The sequence below is a fragment of the Phascolarctos cinereus genome, unplaced genomic scaffold (assembly GCF_003287225.1).
Source record: "Phascolarctos cinereus isolate Bilbo 61053 unplaced genomic scaffold, phaCin_HiC Scaffold_5;HRSCAF=322, whole genome shotgun sequence".
Classification (NCBI taxonomy): domain Eukaryota; kingdom Metazoa; phylum Chordata; class Mammalia; order Diprotodontia; family Phascolarctidae; genus Phascolarctos; species Phascolarctos cinereus.
Window position 1 is genome coordinate 180,191,843 of NW_027555958.1, and position 20,902 is coordinate 180,212,744.

Here is a 20,902-nt window from a genome sequence, read left to right on the forward strand (position 1 = left end):
TTCTTCACAACATGTTGCCTAGACTAGTAGAGTAGCCTTCTAATTAATCTTTTCATTTCCATCTCCAATCAGTTCTTCACACTGCTGCAAGATTAATTTTTCTCCAGTATAAATCTGAAACTCTGATCATGTCACTTCTGTGATTAAGTGTTTTTTGGGGAGGAGGGGGGTTGTTTTGAGACTGGGTTTCCAAATCTCACCCAGACTGGAAGTGCAGGGGCCACTCATTGGCCTGATCCCACTACTAATCAAACTCTTGGCTTGACAAAATAGGAGGTGTTCAGTAAATATTATTGAATTAAATTGGGAGGAGGTGAGGTGGGAAGAAATGTTGGGAGAGCAATAAATAAATACTGTTTGGCTTGAGTAGAGGAGTCATGTAACCAATTTGTGAAATAACAAACATTCATTAAATGCTGTGTCAGGAATTGTGTGAAGTGCTAGAGATACAAAGAAGATGGAAAAAATGCTGCTGACTTCAAGGAGATTAAATCCTTTTTTTGTTTTTTTTTTAAATAGACTTTTATTGATGTCTTTTGTTTTTTACATTGACTAAATTTCCTCCTGGTATTCTCTTCTCCCTACCAGTTAGCCATTCCTTAAAACAAAGCTAGTTTTCCTAAAAAAAGATGAAGAAAAAAATTCAGCAAAACCAGCCAGCCCATTAAAAAAAAATCTAATGTTTGCAATGTGTTCCACACGTGTGGATCCCTATTTCTGCAAAAGTATTACTGTAAGTATTTTGATGTATGTGTAACTTTTTTCAAATGCAGTTCTAGTTCACTTTCAGTTCCAAATTCCCTCCCTTGTCCTTTCCCTTCTACCTCTCCTCTTACCTGAGAAGCAAGAAAAACAAAGTCCATTACAAACATATATAGACATACAAAACAAAGTCCTGCATTAGCCATGTTCAAAAAAAAAAAGAGGGAAAAGAAAAAATGCTTTGATCTGTAGTCTGATTTCATGACTTCTCTGTCTGGGACTGGATAGCATGTTTCATCAGTAGCCCTTTGGATTTTGGTTGGTTATTGTGTTTGCTTAGAGTTCTTATGTCCCTCAGAGTTGATTGTCCTTAACAGCATTGTTATTGTATAAATTGTTCTCCTGGCTCTCCTTACTTGACTCTGCCCCAGTCCATATAAATCTTCTCAGGTTTTCTGAAACCAGCACCTTCATTTCTTATAGCACAGTAATATTCCATCACATCACATACCAATCTGTTCATTCATTCTTCAGTTGTTGGGCGTCTCCTCAGTTTCCAATTCTTTGTTACTGTGAAAGGAACTGCTATAAATATTTTTGTGCATATGGTTCTTTTTCCTTTTTCTTTAATCTCTTTGAGGTATAGACCCAGTAGTGGCATCACTAGGTCAGAGGATATGTATAGTTTAGTAAAGTTTTTGTGCACAGTTTCAAGCTGCTTTCCACAATGATTGGACCACTTCACAGTTCCACCAACAGTGCATTAAAGAGGGAGCCTTCCTTCCTTCCTTCCTTCCTTCCTTCCTTCCTTCCTTCCTTCCTTCCTTCCTTCCGTAAGGCAATTGGGGTTAAGTGACTTGCCCAGAATCACGCAGCTAGTGAGTGTTATGTGTCTAAGATGGATTTGAACTCAGGTCCTCCTGACTCCAGGGCCAGTGCTCTGTCCCCGGTGCCTCTTAGCTGCCCTCAGAACCTTTCTTTTTTATCAGTGACTATTATCCAACAGTGGACTCTAGGTCAAAGGGCACAACTCCATCAACAGTACATAAATGTTCTTCCTATCTTTCCATACTTCTAATATTGACTTCCTTTTTTCATCTTTTTTTTTTACAGGTTTTAAACCTTGATTTTAATGTTACTCTGTACATACAGATTAAGAAAATTAAAATTAAAACCTGTACAGAAAAGAAGAATGGCCCAACAGTATACAAATTTGTATTCCAATAGATCCACCAAAATTAACAACAAATACTTTTAAAAAAATTATTGTGCCCATCCTTATACACAGCTGTCAGGATCAGGCTGGAGAGCCCTCACTTTCTTTCATGTTTTCTTTTACACCTTTTTCCAGAGAAAGGAGTCTTATAGTTTCCTTGAGCTTTTCAATTTCTTTTTCTTGTTCAACTACTTTCTTCTGTAGGACATAATTCATATTTCCAGGATTTTGAAAAAAGTTCACTTTCCAGTTGCTGTTCAGCAGATGGTCACTGTGAAGAATTACTCCTTGTTAATTGTTGCTTTATGTACTTGGCTTGTATTGAACATCTTTGGCTAAGCGATTCTGGGATCTGACCATTTCTTAAGCCTGTTAAAACTTCTACTCTTTCCATTTCTGTTCCAAATGGCTGAAAGGGCTCTAGAAGAATCATAATAAAGTATACATATCTGACTTGGCATCATATTCAGATCCTTGCAGCTGTTCTGGTGAAGCATACAGACTAATTAGTGCCCACTCCTGAAGTATATATCAGTCTTTTCCCATTTCTACTGGTCCATTCTGTGTCTTTCTGCATGGTGTCTGTACAAGCTAGACCAAAATCTCCTATTCTTACATGATGGTCAGGGCCTTGAAGAAAAATATTTCTGGGCTTGAGATCTTTGTGTACCACTCCTATGTTGTGTATATAATATACACCTTCCAGTAGCTGTTGAAAAATTTTTGTTGCAACACTGCCCATAATATAAGGACAGGAAGGTTCAACTATACATGATCCCTTATTTTTATTTCGATCAGTAATCTAGTCCCAAAGAGAGATTTCACGTAGTTACATCTGAATATGGAGCATGAGATGATCCCAAGCCATGCCAAGTTTTCTTCAGAAGATTTTTCATTGGATGTAAAATTCTCCTCTGGGTACAAATTATTCTCTGGCAGCATGTGATGCTTAACAAGTGATCTAGTAGATGTATTAACTAAGCAATTTTCTTGTGATTCATATTCATTGGCATCTCTTGTAATGAAATCAGTATAGTTTGCTAACTTGTTATTCTGATTGTCAACCTAAGTTTCTGCAAAGGATTTTTCTCTTTCTGAGTCCAAATCAGCAAAATAATGGGTGAGCGCAATTACCACTTTGAACAAGACACTGATCTCTGTTCTCTGTCTCATCAATTACGAACTGGAGAGATGGCAACTTGGCAACAGAAAGTCTCTTATCTTATGGTTGGTCTGAATGAACGTTTCCTGTCCAAGCTGTGTGATAGCCTACAATGTTAGGATGTTGCAGACCTGCCAGCACCTTCACCTCCTGAAGTGCCTTCCTACAATCTTTTTTAGTGGCTTTCTTAATCAGAATTTTTTGATTGCATAAAATTGCCTAATTTGTTTTTGACCTTGTATACTTTCTCATGCTCACCCTTTCCTAGGACAGCAGTTTCCTCAAACTCATTTAGATAATGAGAAGTTTGTGCTTCAAAGACTACCTCTTTTGCTCTGACTCTGTGGACGTGAGGGTATCCTTCATGCTGAGCCTCAAGAACTCTCTGCTTAGCTGTTCTCATTAATTCAGTAATAGTTTTGTTGTGATGCAGCCTTAAAGAACTAAATTCTTCACTGCAGGTGAAGGAAGACAGCAGCCCCATTTTGGTAAAGGTCTAACAAAGTAATGTGAACACCTGTCTCGAATGATGGAGATCTGGTTCATGCACATGGCTCAAGTGCCCCAACAAGCAATAGTTGGTTTGTGACTGCAGAAGGGAAAGGTAAAGGTCCTCTCATAGCCTGGAGTTCTGCAGGAACATCAGATTCCTATCACCTTTAACCATTTAAATTCCAATTTCCTCATCTGCAAGATGAAGGGGTTGACTTAGATCACTTCTAAAATCTCTTGCAGTTCTGACATTTTATAACTCTATTACTGTAAGTATGTATATATGTCTGCTGTGTGAAGAGCATATCCATCGTATCAAAGATCCTACCCCTCCTGGGGGAAGTCTGTGGCAAGTGGTGGTCTTGAATTTCTGGGTGTTTAACCATCTGGATATTAAACCATCATCAGAGGTATTTGATACAAAGAAGAAAAAATAGACCTTGGCCTCAAGGAGCTTAAATTCTGTTGGGGGAGCAGCCAAAGTAGCCTGGCAGAAACAGACACCAATGGAAGTACTTTTCCTTATTTCTGAGTCTTGTCTCCTAACTCAGGTCACCAGATCCCATTGGGGCACTTGCTTGGAATAGCTGGCAGTAGAGGCCCTTCTTCTCTCCCTTAGACTTTGGACCCACCTTCCTCTCACCTTACTGTCCTGGTAGTGTTTTTTCTTCCTCTTCCCTCCACCTACCTCAACATTTGACCCCCTTCATTCCCTCATCTTTGGCAGGGAATTCAAAATCTCTGATCCTTTGGTGATGGGCTGGTCCTCTCCAAATCTCCTATGCAGTATGGACATGGTTGCTCACACCAATTAGATGGAGATGGGAGTCACCAACTACAATGCTTCTGCTAAGATGGAGGACCACATGGCCTTACCATTTGCTCTGTTGCTATGACCCCTGGGTATTACCATGTTAATTGTTGGTACAGTCTCTAAGGACCCCCTAAGACTTGTCATCTATTCTGCTGCAGGGATATTTAGGACTTCAGTGCAATCAAGTGGTACAATGGATATATTTCAGGTCCTGGTGTGAGGAGGACTTGAGTCCAAATCCAGCTTCAGATCCTTATTAGCTGTGTGAACCTAAGCAAGTCACTGACACACTGTCTTAGTTTCCTCAATCTGTAAAATGATCAAAGGAGTACCTACCTCACAGAGCTGTTGTGAGGATCAACTCAGATAATATTTGTAAAGCATTTAGCATAGTGCCTGATACATAGTAGGTGCTTAAAAAGTGTTTATTCCCTTCCCCCCTCCTCTTGTCTATTCTCCCTTCAGCTGAACCCTCCTATGTATTATCTACCCTAATTTTAGTGAGCTCCTTGAGCTTTTTCTGTTTGTATCCTAGCACTTAACACAGTGCATGAGACATAATAAGTGCTTAATAAATGCTTATTCATTCAAATGGTTATAGAAGAGAGTATGTAATCTTAGTGAGCAAAGCACTAGAAGCTGGGATGACCAGGAAACATGCATCTCCTCTCCTCTCTTCCTTCTCTTCCCTGCCTTCCCCCCAATCAAAGTCAGCCTCTGAGCTGAATCTTGAAGGAAGTTAAGCATTCTGAGAGGTAGAATTTAGGAGGAGGAACTTCCTAGGGGTATAGAAAAGCCAGGGCAAACAAGTAGAAGAATCTGGCACAATAGTGTGCTTGTAGGGGCTGTTGTTAATATTTGTTGGATTCTATTTAAGAGAGAGATTAAAGATGAAGCTGGAAAGTCAGTTGCAGACAAATCCTGGAGGGTCTTGAAGCTAAAGAGTTTGGATTTTTTCCTATGAGAAAAAGGGAGATTCGGTTTTGTTGCTTTGGTTGGAGAAGAATGAGAATACTGTATTTGATGATTGATATATCCTGTAGAGGTTTGAGAATGTAGGGAAAATGGGTTTCCTACCTTTTAGAAGCTTGTGATCAAAAAGAAGAAAGTTAATAGAGAAAATCACACACATTATAACACTCTCATGTTAAAGATGTGAAAGATTTTAATACAAAACCGATAGCCAAAATGACACTTAAGGCTGAATTGCTTCTAGAAAATTAATTTTTGAGTAAGCTTAGACTGTACCTTGAGATACCATAATTCACTTAGTAGCGGTAATAAATTTCCTATAACTAGATAAAGGCTGGAATTTCAACTGTGGTATTGCATCTGTTGCTTTAAATTAGGAGAAAAAAGGAAATGGGACAGTTTGTATATTATTTTGGTTGGAAGAATAAGGAAATAAATAAACTAATAATTTATAGCTTGATAAATTACAAAAAAACCCCAACACAGCAGAATGGTTTCAAACCTTCACTAAAAAGAATAATAGGAATATAGAGTTGGAGTAGGGATTTTTAACCTGGAGTCTGAGAATTTTTTTTTTTTACTATTTCACTGTTTTAATTTATTTTATTCTGGGCTTAAGAGAATTAGCATTTTCATAACAGTAGAATAGAAAAGATGATTGTACATAAAACTACAAATCTATTATATACAACTTGCAATTTCTTCTAAAAGATAATAAAATTGACATGTAACTTTCTTTTTTTCCCCTTTTGTCTTTCCTCTCCTCACTCCCTCCCCCCGCCTTGCCCTAAAGATGCTACCGTTAGACACAAATATGTATGTGTATATATGCACATATATGTGTATATATATGTTATGTATGTAAAAACCATTCTAAACATATGTCTGTTTATCAGTTCTTTTTCTGGATGCAGATAGCATCTTCCTTCATAGGTCCTTTGTAGTTAGTTAATTTGGGTATTTATAACAATCAAAATGACTTAGTCCTTTAAGTTGTTTTTAAAACAATATTGTTCTTAATGTTTAGCACATACTAGGTACTTATTAAATGCATGTGTGAGACCTTGTACTAGATATTGGGGAAGACACAAAGTTTAAAGAAGATTCTATCCCTGACTTCTTGAAGTTTATAGCTGAGGAAGGAGATACCACACACCCTCCCACATGTACACACCCAAACCTACAATTCAAAATAATATTTGAAAGGTACATAAGAAAGTCACAAACAAATTGCTTTGGGATTACTGAGGACAGAACAATTACAGTTGGCTCAGGTAGCCTAGGTACTTTGATTTCACAGGTTCCAAATGCCCCAGGTCCATGACATCATAGTCCTAAAACCATTCTTCCCTGACATTTTGAGAAATTGTTTTTTTTTTAAAAAATTTGATACCTGTATTTCAGTATAATTGGCTTCCTTTGCAATCTTATGTATTTTATTTTGTGCATTTAAAAACATTCTGAGACGTGTCGCATGGGCTTCACCAGTGCCAAAGGGGTCCATGACATAAAAAAAGTTAAGAATCATTTATCTGGAGCTTCAAGGTTCATCTAAGTCTAACCCCCTCATATTACAGATGAAAAAATAGAAACCTTGGTAGGCTAAATAGGTAGTTCACAGTTCACAGTCTTGTTTGTTGTTAGAATTAAACATAGATTTTTAAGCCAGGGCCTCGGTCCAGAGCCAGTGTTCTTTCCCTTGTACCATGCTGCTTTCTAAGGAAGAAATAGAGGCCCAGAGAAAGGTAGTGACTTGCCCAAGATCACACAGGTAGAACCATGATTTGAATCTAGATCTAAATCTAAATCTAGCACTCTTCCCACTATCTCACATGGACATTACAGCATTTAGAGAGGTGCAGGGTGGGGGATGAAGCTGACGTATTGATGCCAGTTATTTTAATCAGAACAGGTGACTTTCCACTTTCCACTTCACTGAGAAGTAAGGGCATACTCATTCCCTCTCCTTTCTTTCTATCCCCCCCAAAGAAGGTCCCCTCATTCCAGGGCTGCAAGGCTTTTTTCTTTTTAAAGATACATTTTTATTTTGGTCTTTTGTTTTTGCACACACTTACTTTTCCCAATATATTAGTCATCTCTACCTCTGCCACAGAACCATCCCTTATGACAAAGAACAAGAAAGGAGGGAAAAACTGGTTTATTAAAACTGACCAATATGTTGAAAAAATGGGAAATTATCTCTTTTTTCACTGTCCATTGTCCCCCACCTCTGTAAATAATGGAGGAAGGTACCTTTTTATATTCCTTTGGTCAACTTTGGTTATTGTAATTCACCATATTGTTTCATTTTTAAATTGTTATTCTTTACCCTGTTGTAATCATTATGTATTGTTTTCCACCTTCAGTTTACTCTGCATCATTTTATCAAAATCTTCCCATGCTTCTCTGAATTCTTCATTTCTTATTTCTAACAGTTCAGTAATATTCCATTACATTCACATATCACAGCATGTTTATTCCTTCCTTAGTTGACAGGCATCTACTTTTTTTTTTATTTCTTTGCTATTTAAAAAAGCGCTGCTATAGATATTTTGGTGTGTATGAGGCCTTTCTTTTTATCATTGACCATCTTCTGATATATCCCTGTTAGTGGGATCTCTGTTCATAGAGTATGTACATTTAGTCACTTTCTTCTGATAATTACAAACTACTGTGAATGAGTTTGAAGTTCTACTAAGCATGTGTTAGTGTGCCCAACATTGACAGTTTTCCTGCTTTGTCTTAACTAATTTGCTGTTGTTGAAGTAAAGTCACAGTTCTGATTTGTATTTCTCTAATAAGAGAATTTCTCTAATAATAATTAGGGAGTAGGAGCGTTCTTTTATGTGATAGATAATAGTTTGAAATTCTTCTTTTGAGAACTGTTTATATATACTGTATGTAATAATCTTTGCAGCAATTATCAACTGTTTTCCAAAATGAAGTCATTAACAGGATATATTCATAAGAACAATCACATTACTGTTACCTACTGAGTAAAAAAATACTAGTAGAGATGCTAAGATTTACATTTTAGCCTAAAAAAAGAGGAAGAAACTGAACAGGAAGTTCCAAAGAAAATGTTTTGATCTTAAGTTTCCTCACTTGTGTATCTAGGATTTGAAAGGAAACATTTTTTGCATAGATACGTAAGTGCTAGAACTGGTAAAACAATTGATTACCTTATCTCTAGCCATTACTAAGAGGTAATTGCTGCTGATACATTGGATTTTTGAGGGTGAATAGATGTGAATTCAATTTAGTGAACATTCCATAATGTAGTATAGTATAAAAGAGAGTTGGGTTTAGTGTCAGAGGAATTGGGTTTAAATCCTAGCTCCATTACTTTATCTTTGTGACTGTGGGAAGGTCATTCAGCATCTGGAAAAGAGAGAATTGGACTATCTATGTAAACTCTAAGGTCCCCTCCAACTCTAATGCTAGCATCTTACTACATATATGGCACTGTGAATGTGTTGTGGAAAATGAGTAAAAAGAAGTCCAAATCAATTCTAATAAGATTTTCCCCAAAGAGCTCATTGAGTTGTTATAAATAAAATACTTTATAATTCCTTATACAATTGTGAATAGTTGTTTTATGAAAAACTTATTTGATATTTAATTTTTTTCCTTTTGAAATAAATCTGTAACATTTCAAAATGTTCACATTGCATTTAGTGGATTTGCTCAAGAAAATAATAATGCTGTTTAAGAAAAATGGAATGAGTAGTTTGCATATCTTGTTTATACCTATTATCTTCAATTTTTTTACAAGGTATCTTCATATTTTAATGATCTTCTGGTCATTTGTGGCTGGAGTTGTCACTTTCTACTGCTCATTAGGACCGGATACTCTTTTGCCAAATATTTTCTTCACAATAAAATACAAACCCAAGGTAAAATTTCTTCGTAGTTGTTAAGGATGTTGTTAAATTAAAAACATTATTTTTTAATATTGCAAGGCATAATTAATCCTCTAAGATATGAATGTCAATCATGTTTTTATACCACCAATAATATCTCTAGCTTCTTGGTTTCCAACCTGGTGGCCTTACAGTCTTATTAGACCATACTTTTAGAGGTCTGTCAATCCACGGACCAGAAGACCAGCAGGTTTATCTTCTTCAGAAGCTTTTCTTCTTCTCTTCCCCCTTCTCTTCCTCCTCCTCTTCCTCTTCCCCCTCCCTTTTTTTTGGGGGGAGGGGAGACCACATCTGTGATTTTATTGATGTAAAGAAAATGATGAAAGTGTAATGTGATGATAACAGCATCTACCTTGAAAGGTTGTTGTGATGGTCAAATGAAATATTAGCAAAAAGTGCTCAGCACAGTGACTGGCACAGGATAAACCCTATATAAATGCATGTTCTGTCCCCCTTGCCTGGTGAGGAAATTCCCTGTACAAAGTCCAGTCTGCAGCTGTAGTGCCATTTAGGATCTTAGAAAGTTATATGAGCCTCTGAAGTTAAGTAACTTGCCCAAGGACCACATGATCTGTGTCTGGAGCAGAACTTTAGACATTAAATAATGCCTAGTAGTACATGTATTTACTGTTGTGTGTATATGTGTGTGTGTATATATATATATATATATATATATATATATATATATATGCTGTTGATAAAATTCAAATTTATTTGTATTTTAATTGAGAATGCTTTTAGATTTTGGTTATCCCCACTACCGCATGTCTTTTGGTGTGCAAAGAAAGATTCTCTGTATGTAAGAAGGTATATTCAAGGTTAGCTAGCAGTAAACCCCTCTGCCTTTGCCTGTCAGCAATTTTCTTATTTATTAGTTTTTTCCTCCATCCTGATGATTTGAAAGCTTTTGGAGCCATGAAAAGTAATTCTGCTTCTTCAAAAGTTGAGAGAAACCTATTACAGAATTCATATATAGATTGAATCTTTTCTTGCAAGTGTTCTGAAAGGTAGAAACTTCAGGTTTTAATTCTAGAAATGAAGCTTATGTGGCTGTATTATTTGTATTATTGAAAATATTTTATTTTTCTTTATAATTAGATATTATTGGATCTAAAAGACTTTTGGCATTTTTGGCTTGCAAAAATTTTAAGTTTCAAACTTTTAAGGGAGATTTTGGGGGAATTGTTTAAACAGTTAATAACACTGGGTAAAATTTCCATGTTATTTCTTTTGGTATATTATTTCATAATAATTGAAAGCTTCTGAGAAATGTGTTCTTTTTTTTTTTTTTTGGGTGAGGCAGTTGGGGTTAAGTGACTTGCCCAGAGTCACATAGCTAGAAAGTATTATGTGTCTGAGGCTGGATTTGAACTCAGGTCTTCCTGACTCCAGGACCTGTGCTCTATCTACTGCACCACCTAACTGCCCCTGTCTGTGTTCTTTTAAAGCTGATTTGCATATAAATGATTGTTGAAATATTTTTGGGAAAGAAACGTGATTGATTCTTCAATAATTTTTTTTCTTTAAGCATTTAGAACTACAAGAATTGTTTCCCCAAGGTCACAGCTGTGCTGTGTGTGGTAAAGTGAAATGTGAAAGGCACAGGTAAGGCCCATGTTCAGTATTTGTATTCTGATTTCTATTATATTCTGGATTTTAAGCAATTCAATTGCTTTGTATTTTTCAGACCTACTTTGCTGCTTGAAAACTACCAGCCTTGGCTAGACCTTAAAGTGTCTTCTAAAGTTGATGCATCTCTCTCAGAGGTAATAGATGATCTCCAGATATGCACATTTAGATATAGAAGGTGTGTGGTAAAGTACCAAAAGAAAATTCCTTGAACAGATGGTTCAACTGAAATCTTAATCAAGAGCATCTTCTAATATATGGGATGCATAAAATAAAATTTTGTTGGTTTATTAATAATAATAAATAACTAATAAAATTAAGTTCACTTATATATACAGACTAGCAGTAGAAGCTGAAATAAAGATAGTTTTTACCTATTTAGCTTGAGTGACAAATTAGGAATGCTTGTGGATCCAGCATTTTAATTTTGCTTAGAAGTCTTTTAAAAGGAAATCCTGTTATGCCTGGTTCAAAGTATTGATAATTAGTGCCACTGCCTTTCTGTGGTTAAAGACAGAAGAAATACCCATTTTTCACTCTACCCAGATAACTTCCAAATGAGGACCTTGACTAGAGGGAGTAGATGTTAATGTATTACATATCTTCCTCAGCAATCACTCTAGGTTTGATATTTACTTGCAGGAGTACAAACAGGAATTGGTGACTTCACCTGTTCTTATGTAGTAGATAAATTGTTACTGTGCTAATTGGGGAAAAAGTAAGCACTCTGAACCCTGCCTCATTATTTCTCCTTTTTTTTTCCAATTTGTTTTCTGTTCCTTAGCTGGTAGAAGTGGAGCAAGGTGCTACTTTGTCTCTTGGTATTTTCCTTTTTCTGAATTTCCAAAGTACCTTCTAGTATTAAAATCTTGACTTATATTTTCCCATCCTTCTTTATCTAAAAGAGGCTTGTGATAGGAATAGGTTTCTTTTTTTTTTTAATATCTCATAGCATTTACTTTATAGAGGAATATCCTTTGTACATTGTGCTTATAAAGGACCTTGTTAATTTAAAAATATCCCATTTCCCCTACTAATATACCTCATGTTGACATCTTATATTAAAAACTATTTACATTCACACTTATTGCCAGTGTTGGAGGTTTTGCTATGAGGGTAATGGCATGTGTACTAGTGATGACTTATAGATTCCTTTTTAATATATGGATTTATGGCTATCATTCTCAGCTCTTCCTTTTTTAAGTCCTGACCTTCTATTCCATCTCTTTACAGGAGTCAGTGCATCTCTCTCTCTGTTTCTCTCCATATATATGTACACACATGCGTGCTCACCCCCCCCATACATTCCACCTCTGAAGTTGAAAAAGAACAAGTTTTGACATATTTTTTACTCTTGTGTGGTACAGATTGTACTGTACATGGTATTAGGAAGACCAGAGTTCACATATCACCTCTAGGATGACTTATCTTTGTGACCATGAGCAAGTCAAGTCAGTCTCTAATCTTTAATGTCCTTATTTGTAAAATGGGGACAATGATATTGTCTATTAGTTGTACTGCTTGCCTTAGAGAGTTGTTATAAGGGTCAAATGAAATAATGAAGGCAAGGCCCTTTTCAGACTACGAATGTCACTTATTTTCCCTTTATTCCTCCTCAAGCTTTGCAGTTCAACTGGGAGCAATTTCTTTGACGCTTTTCTGGTGTTATTTGGCTTGTTGCTCCTGAAGCTATTTAGATTGTTGCCTCCAAGAATACCTTTTAACTATGGGAAGCTTGCAAAGGTGTATGCATTTCAGAGGTCTTAGTTTTTGGCAATGGGAATTTGTTAATATTAACATATGTTTCTTACTACTAAATGTAATGGTGTTTTTCCTAAGATGAATTAATGCACTGTTCTTTTAAAAAATATTTTCTTCCCAGGTGCTTGAATTAGTGTTGGAAAACTTTGTTTATCCTTGGTACAGGTATGTGTTCTTTTCAGAAAACTCATTAATATTGTAGAATGACTGCTAGTCAGAATTAAGGTCTCTACACATAAGTACCCAGTACTTTATAGTGCTCTTTTCCTTCTCACATTATCTTGTATTTACGTATCTATATGTAAATGACATATTTCCTCCTCAACCCTTCCTAGAATGCAATCTCCTTAAAGGCAGGAACTGTGGTTTTTTTTTTTTGTTTGTTTGTTTTAATTAATCTTCCAAGACAAAAATACAATGGGAAAACCATGGGACTTTTTTGTCAAGGGAACTAATCTCTTGAAATAAAAGGTTTTTCATAAATTCTAAATGTAGCAATTTTATTTTTATCGATAGATAAATGAATTGTGTTTTTTAAATTACATGATTTTTGAGAAATCTAAATTCACATTTTCTAATTGAATAATTGTAGTTAATTTCAGTAAAGAATTCATGGAAAATTGAAATTTTTTTCTAAAAAATTGAGCATTAATGTCATTTACTATGACGTTCTGAGGTTTACAGAGCACAGAGAAGGCAGTGGATCAGCTTTTGAGAATATTAAATTTTAAAACAGAGCCAGCTGGACAAATACATACAGTGCTAACAAAAAGGATCCTGTATAAGTTAGCCCATGTAAAGAACCTTGTTGTGAATTCTGTAGTAACGTGATGAAACATCTTTAACTGGTGGATCAAGATATAATTTTATTAGATTTCAGGATCTTAACATGTACTTTCAGGTTAGGTTTCCATGCTGAACCCCCTTTTTGAAGGATTTTCAGGGTTTATGAAGCACAGCTAACAGTGGTACCTTCGGGAACTTTCTGTCAGCACTAACTTTATGCTCAAGGGCTTTGCTATCAGCTTTTTGCTCCACCTCCCAGGTATCTTTCAACTTCAGGGAAGTGAAAAGTAGTTTATTTTCCTTCCCAAAGTAGGAGAATCCTCCCAGAATTTACCCATTTTGTAAACTGAATGTTTTTTGACATCCAGTTTTCTTGAAGTGGAACGCATTTGTGTTGGTCATTGGCAAGAACTCTCTCTTCACTTTCATCTTCTTCCCTTGTTACTCAGATGTGATCTCTTCCTTGCTAAGGCCAACTTGTCTGTATGCACCCTTAATCCTATCTTCTCCTGTCTACTCCAATAGATTGCTGTTGTCCTTCCTACTCTTTCTCTGATCTTCATTTTCTTTCTATCTACTGTTTTCTTCTCTGCTATCTACAAAAATGTCCACATCTCTTCTATCCTTAAAACTTTCATTTGATCCCGTCATCCATGCTAGCTATTGTCCTTTATTTCTACTTCACTTTTTAGCTAACAGTATCTACTCTCATTGCCTCCTCTTCTCCTCTCACTCGATTATAAACCTCTGCAGTCTGGTTTCTGACTTCATCATCAAATTGAAAGTACTTTTCCCAAAGTGAATCAATGACCTTTTAATTGCCAGATCTAATAGCCTTTTTTCAGTTCTTATCCTCTACTTCTTTGTAGTCTTTCACACTGTTAGTTACCGTCACCTCCTATGTTATTTCCCTTTCTTTGTTTTTGGGACATTATGCTCTCATGGTTCCCCTCTGGCATGTCTGAACAATCCTGTGACATCATTACTCACTGTCTCCTCCTACATTCCAGTTTCTGATGAAGAAATGGACTTTCTCCTTTCCAAGGTGAGGCTTGGAAAAAAAATGCACCCTTGATCATATCTCCTCCCATCTTCTCCAACAGATTGTCATCACTGTCATTTTCACTCTGTTTTTGTCTTCAGTCTTTTCCTATCTAATGACCCCTTCCTAGTAGCCTATAAATATGCCTACTATGTCACTTCTAAGTTTAATATAAACCTTACTTGATCAACTATCCCAGCTAGCTATCATCCTATATCTTTCCCCCCATTTTCAGCTAAATTCCTTGAGAAAGACATCTTTACCAGGTGCTCCAAATTCTTCTTTTCTCATTTGATTTTAAACTCTCTTCAGTCTGGCTTCCACTAAATCATTCAGCTGAAACTGGTAATTGAGATTGGTAATTTCAAAGTTACTGTTCTCTTAATTGCTGAATCGAATGGACTTTTAAATGTCACCATCCTTTTTGACTTCTCTGCAGTCTCTGATTGCAGTCCATCACCATCATTTCCTGGATTCTTTTTCCTCTCTAGGTTTTTGTAACATTATACTCTCCTGGTTCTGCTCACATCTATCTGGTCGCTCCTTCACTGTCTCCTTTACTAGATCTTCATGTCATACCTCTAACCATGGGTTTCTCCCAAGGCTCTTTTTTCTTCTTCCTCTGTATCTCACTCGGTGATCTCATAGACTCCTAAGGGTTAAAGTTATTTCTATGCAGATTATTCCTAGATCTTATATATTAATCAGTAAGCAGTATTCATTATCTTGTGCTACAGTCCTTTGTCACCAACTGCTTTCTGGAAATCTTGAACTGGATATCCTGTAAGCATCTCAAACTTAGGAGGTCTAAGACAGGACTTACCTTTTCCCTCAAACTCTTTCTTTCACCTGAGTTTTATTGTTGGTATCAAGGCCACTACTATCCTCTCAGTCATCTTAGTTTACAGCCTTTATGTTATCTTCAACTCCTTGTTCTCACACCACATATCCAGTCCATAGCCAAATCATGGTGTTTCTACCTTATCAGCATCTTTTGAATATGTTCCATTCTCTCCACTTACGTGGCCATCACCTTGTTTCAGGCCCTTATAACTTTTCATTCAGACTACTGCCACAAACTAGCTGGTTTCCTTGCCTAAGGTCTCTTTGTACTTCAGTTTATCCTTCACTCAGCTGCTAAGTGATTTTCCTAAAGCATAGGTGTGACTATGTCACCCTCTTAACTTAATAAACTTTAGTGTTGTTGTTCAGTCATTTTTTAGTCACATCTAACTCTTCATGACCCCATTTGGGGTCTTCTTAGCAAAATTATTGGAGTGCTTTGCCATTTACTTTTCCAGCATATTTTACAGATGAGGAAACTGAGGGAAATGGGTGTTAGTTAAGGGACTTGCCTAGGGTCACACAGCAAGTGTCTGAGGCCAGATTTGAACTAGGGAAGATGAGTCTTTCTGATTCCAGGCCCAGCACTCTAACCGTAGCTGCCCCCAAACTTTAGTGACTCCTTTTCAATATAAAATTCTCGTCTGCATTCAAAACTCTTCCCAGCCTGGCCCCTTCCTGCCTTTCCCATTTTCTCTCACTTAACTCCTCTTCATGTAGTCTGTGATTTAGCCACACTGGCCTGGAGATACAAAGTTACTGTTAAGGGCACCAAGACCTGTCTGGTCGTTCAGGTTTACAATCCCAGATTAGCTTTTATTTCTTCACCTTTCCCATGCCTCCAATACATAATGAGTTGTCAAGTCTTATCAGTTCTGCCTCTGCAGTATCTTGGTGCATATATCCTTTCTCTGCTCTTGTGCTAATTCAGGTCCTTATCGCTTTTTGCCTGGATTATTGTAATAGCCTTCTATGCCCCCAAGTCTGTTTTTATACCAGTCCATTCTCTACTTAGCCACTAAGGCAGTCCTCCTAAGGCACAGATCTGATATTATTCTTTTTCTCAGAAATCCTCAGTAGTGTTGTATTGCCTAGGACAAAATTTAAACTCCTTAGTCTGGCATTTAAAGTTCTTTACAATCTGCCTCCTGCCTATCTTTCAATTTTTTTTTCATATTTTTCTCTTTTACATACTCTGCATTTTTACAAACTGACTTACTATTCTTTGAACTGCAACTGTCTTCAACCTCTTTTTGTGTCTTATGTCTTGGAATGTTTATCTTCTTCATTTCTACCATCTAGAATCCCATGATTCCTTCCAGGCTTAGTTCAAGTGCTACATCCAATAGGAAATTTTGCTATATCAACCCTGCTGCCTCTACCTTAAGTACTCACCTTAAATTATTTTGTTTTTACATATCTGTGTACATATGTTTTCCTTTTTTTTCTCTTCTATCCCCTCACCCAGTAGAATGTAATCTTTTTTTGGCGAGGCAATTGGGGTTAAGTGACTTGCCCAGGGTCACACAGCTAGTAAGTATCAAGTGTCTGGTCTGAGACTGGAGTTGAACTCAGGTCCTCTGACTCCAAGGCTAGTGCTCTATCTACTGCGCCACCTAGCTGCCCCCAGAATGTAATCTTCTTAAAGACAGACACCGTATCATTTCTGTATTGACATCAGTAGGGCATAAAGCATTGTGCTGTTTCACAGCAGGTGTTTAATAATGATTTAATTTGAATAATTTCAGGTGAATTGTAAGACTTCTCTAAGCTTCTGAAAGTGCTTTTTTTTTTGCCTATTCACAGGGATGTAACTGATGATGAGTCTTTTGTTGATGAACTAAGAGTAACATTGCGTTTTTTTGCATCTGTGTTAGTGCGAAGAATTCACAAGGTATATGTTTTTAATAAGAAATCCGAGTTTTATCTTGAGTGCTTCTTAATAACTTAATCATTTTATTTTCATTCTACATAGGCTATATTGAATAATTCTTCCCTTTTATTAATGAAAGTGTACCTTCAGTCTTCTAGAGTGAAATGCATGGTTAAAAATGGTTCAGTTGTCCCTTCTGGAATTAATTCGGTTTAGGCTGGGAGAAAGGCACAGTACTGGACTTAAAGATAGGAAGACCTGAAATCAGATCTGGCCTCAAACATTTGCTGGCTGTGATCCTGGGCGAGTCATTTAACCTTTGCCTGCCTCAGTTTCTACAATTGTAAAGTGGGGGTAAGAATAGCACCCCCCTTGCAGGGTAACGTGAAGATCAAATATGAGACTATTTGTAAAGTGCTTAGCGTAGTGCTTGGTAGTACATAGTAGGCATTATATAAATACTGTCTGTTACTAATATTAATAATAATAATGTTAAAGCAACTGTGATTTGCTGGAGTGCCAGAAATGCTTGCTATAGCAATAGGACAGGACGAAAGAAATTGAGGGAATAAGCACAGGCAAAGAAGAAATAAAATTCTTGCATTTTGCAGATGATGTGATGATTTACTTGGACAGCCTTATAATCAACTAAAAATTAATAACTTCGGTGAGGTTGCAGTATATAAAATCAATTTACATAAATCATCAGCATTTCTGTATACCCAAAAGATTCCATTCATGATAACCACGAGATGTATGAAATATTTGGGAGTCTGCCTACCAAAACACATGCAGGAAATATATGAATACAACCACAAAACATTCTTTACAGATATAAAGATAGACCTAACTGGATTATTTGGAGGAATATTAATTGCTCAAGGATAGGCTGTGATAATACTGCCTTACTATGCCTGTTCTGTACTGTAGCAGTCAAAATCCAAAGGATTATTTTTTTGAGCTAGAAAAAATGATAGTGAAGTTGATCTGGAAAGACAAATGTTCAAGAATATCTGTGAAAATAGTGGAAAAAGTGGCAAGGGAAGTAATTTTGGGTGGAAGTTCTTCCTAAAGTTCTCATTTCCAAGGAGTATAAAGAACTGATTCAAATATAAGAAAATTCCATTTTCCAGTAGATAGCTAGCATTAATATAGCACCTTAAGGTTTATAAAGTGCTTTTCAGGTATTATCTCATTTTATCCTCACAGCAACTCTGGGAGATTGGTGTTTTTATTATCCTTATTTGACATATGAGGAAACTTGAGGCAGTCAGTGAAGAGACTTGTCCAGGGTCACACAGCAAGTTAAGTTTTTGAGGCTAAATTCGAACTGAAATTTTCCTTGTAGGTCCAGTGCTGTATCTATTGTATCATCTACCTGTCTGTATAAATAAGTGGCTAAAGGATCTGAATAGGCATTTTTCAAAGGAAGAAATCCAAGCTCTCCACAGCCATGTGAAAAAAAAGCATTCCAAATTACTAATAATTAGAGGAATGAAAACTAAAGTAACTTTGAAGTTTTGCCTCACACCCAGGATTTTGGCAAAGATGGGGAAAAAGGGAGAATAACAGATATTGGAGTGGTTGTGGGAAAATAGATGTGTTAATTCCATTAGTAGAGCTGTGAACTGGTTCAGCCATTCTGGAAAGCAATTGGAAATTTGCTCCCAAAGTCACTAAACTGGTCATGCCTTTTGATCTAGTAATGCAGCTACTAGGTCTGTATTTCAAAGAAATAGCAAAAGAGGGAAAAGACCGATATGAACAAAAATGTAGTAGTGCTTTTTGTAGTGGCAAAGAACTGGCAACTAAGGGGAATCCTAATCAATTGGGCAGTGACTATGTATATTACTGTATGTGGATATAATGGGATATTTTGGGTCATAAAAAATGAAATAAGGGACATTTTCAGAGAAACTGGGAAAGACTCATATGAATTGATGTAGTATGAAGTGAATAAAAGTAGAACAATTTATATGCCAATAACAATATTGTGAGGAAAAAGGCTTTTGAAAGACTTAAAAATGCTGATTAGTATTATGATTATGACCAACCATAATCCCAGAGGACCTATGATGAAACGTGCTATCTACATCCCGAGAGAGAGGTGATGACTAAAGCTGCAAAATCAGACGTACATTTTTTTGACATGGCCATTGGAGGAATTTGTTTTTCTTGACTATGCTTATTTGTTACAAAAGTTTTATTTTTCTTTTTTTTCATTTTTTCTTTCTTTTCAATGTATAAGGAGGGTTGAGGAAGAAAAGGAGTAGGGATGGGGTTCCCTTCCTGCCTCTCCAAAATGAGAAGAAATCTTAAAGAAGGCCAGAAGGAATCATAAACACATACATCAGCACTGAAAACCAAGCTCTACATAACAGAGACTTGCAATTTCATATACGGTCTTCTCCTTTTCCAAAGTATATATGGAAATGTGCTTTTTATTTAGTGTTAAGATTTTTTCTTAAATAAAGGGACTAGGGCTTCTTAGCCCAAGGAAGAAAAGGTTTACTGGGGAGATGACTGTTGTCTTCTAATCCCAGAGGGCAGAAGTAGGACCAGTGCATAGAAATGACAATGGGGTTGATTTTGGCTCATTATAAGGGGAAAAAATTAGTCCTGCTGAAAACAAAAGCTCTCTGGCATTACAGTCCTTCAATAGTCTCTGTACCATTAGGACAGATTTGTTAAATATTTACTAGGTAGCTTTATGTGCGAGGCACTTGAAGGGAAGATTTGTGGAAGGGAAATTTGTGCCTCATTTAGAATTGGTCCAGGTGATTTCTATGGTCCCTAGCAACTCTGTAATTCTTTAATTCCAGCAATTCAGATGCTTGTTTTGAGAGAAATCTGAAAAGTACAGTTTGAGATTAATGATTCAAATGGTATCATATTATAACCAATGTGTTCTTTGAATACACCTGGCTTTTAGAATATTAGTATATTTGTTATGGTTATCTTATATTTAGTACCTTAGTTGTCCTACAGTTAATATTGCAGCTGTAGGTATCTTGCATTCAGTATCTAATGAAACTTATGCAATATTTTACTTTGATTTAAAATTTCTTTAGGTGGATATCCCAGCAGTTATAACCAAGAAAATGTTAAAAGCAGCAATGAAGCACATAGAAATGATATCTAAAGCAAGTCAGAAAGGTAACCCATTTTGCCTAATACAACTTGAAAAACATTTTTGGAATTATCTTTTTTCCTTGAAGTTTAAAATATAATTATTGATAAAACAGAATTATGTTTACAGTTCCTATAGATGTGGCTTTAAAAAAATGAACCTCCCTTCTCTCTCTTATAAACTTTGTGTGGCTGTTAAAAAAATCACATTGGCCTAATTTTATTCTAAAATACTTTTTGAAATCATGAGACCTAGTATGTACTTGGTTCTTGCAATATTAACCTTTGCCATATAGTTTGTCATGGTGTTTATCCAAATGAATTTGACATTATAAAGGAAAGTTATCTCTTACAGGTATCTTTTGGTATGAATTCTTCAGATATGAGATATTTCAAACTATAGATTTAAACAAATTAAATAGTATGATGCTTTTTCATTTTTATTTTTATTTTTTATAAAATAAATTTGTATTGGTGTTTTGTTTTTGGATCAACTATATTTTCTCATGTATCACTCCATCTTGCCCTTCCTAGATAGCCACCTAGCTGCCCCAAGAA

General features: G+C 36.2%; 1 protein-coding gene and 1 pseudogene across 6 annotated transcripts in view; one reads left to right on the forward strand and one right to left on the reverse strand.

Annotated features, from left to right (window-relative positions):
- The window catches only part of SNX14 (sorting nexin 14), a 108,568-nt gene that overhangs the window by 13,569 nt on the left and 74,097 nt on the right, over positions 1-20,902 (forward strand). For 5 of the 6 annotated variants that reach the window (XR_002322329.2, XM_020976299.2, XM_020976300.2 and 2 more), the window contains exons 2-7: positions 9,134-9,254; positions 10,810-10,886; positions 10,969-11,047; positions 12,793-12,836; positions 17,149-17,236; positions 20,287-20,371. Coding sequence is in view for 5 of the 6 variants with exons in the window: in XM_020976299.2 (XP_020831958.1) it covers positions 9,134-9,254; positions 10,810-10,886; positions 10,969-11,047; positions 12,793-12,836; positions 17,149-17,236; positions 20,287-20,371 (494 nt within the window). In the remaining variant the exon portion in view is untranslated. The remainder of the gene's footprint in view (positions 1-9,133; positions 9,255-10,809; positions 10,887-10,968; positions 11,048-12,792; positions 12,837-17,148; positions 17,237-20,286; positions 20,372-20,902) is intronic. The other variant, XM_078155250.1, reaches the window with a different exon arrangement.
- Positions 2,000-7,310, reverse strand: LOC144457947 (eukaryotic translation initiation factor 2-alpha kinase 1-like; annotated as a pseudogene).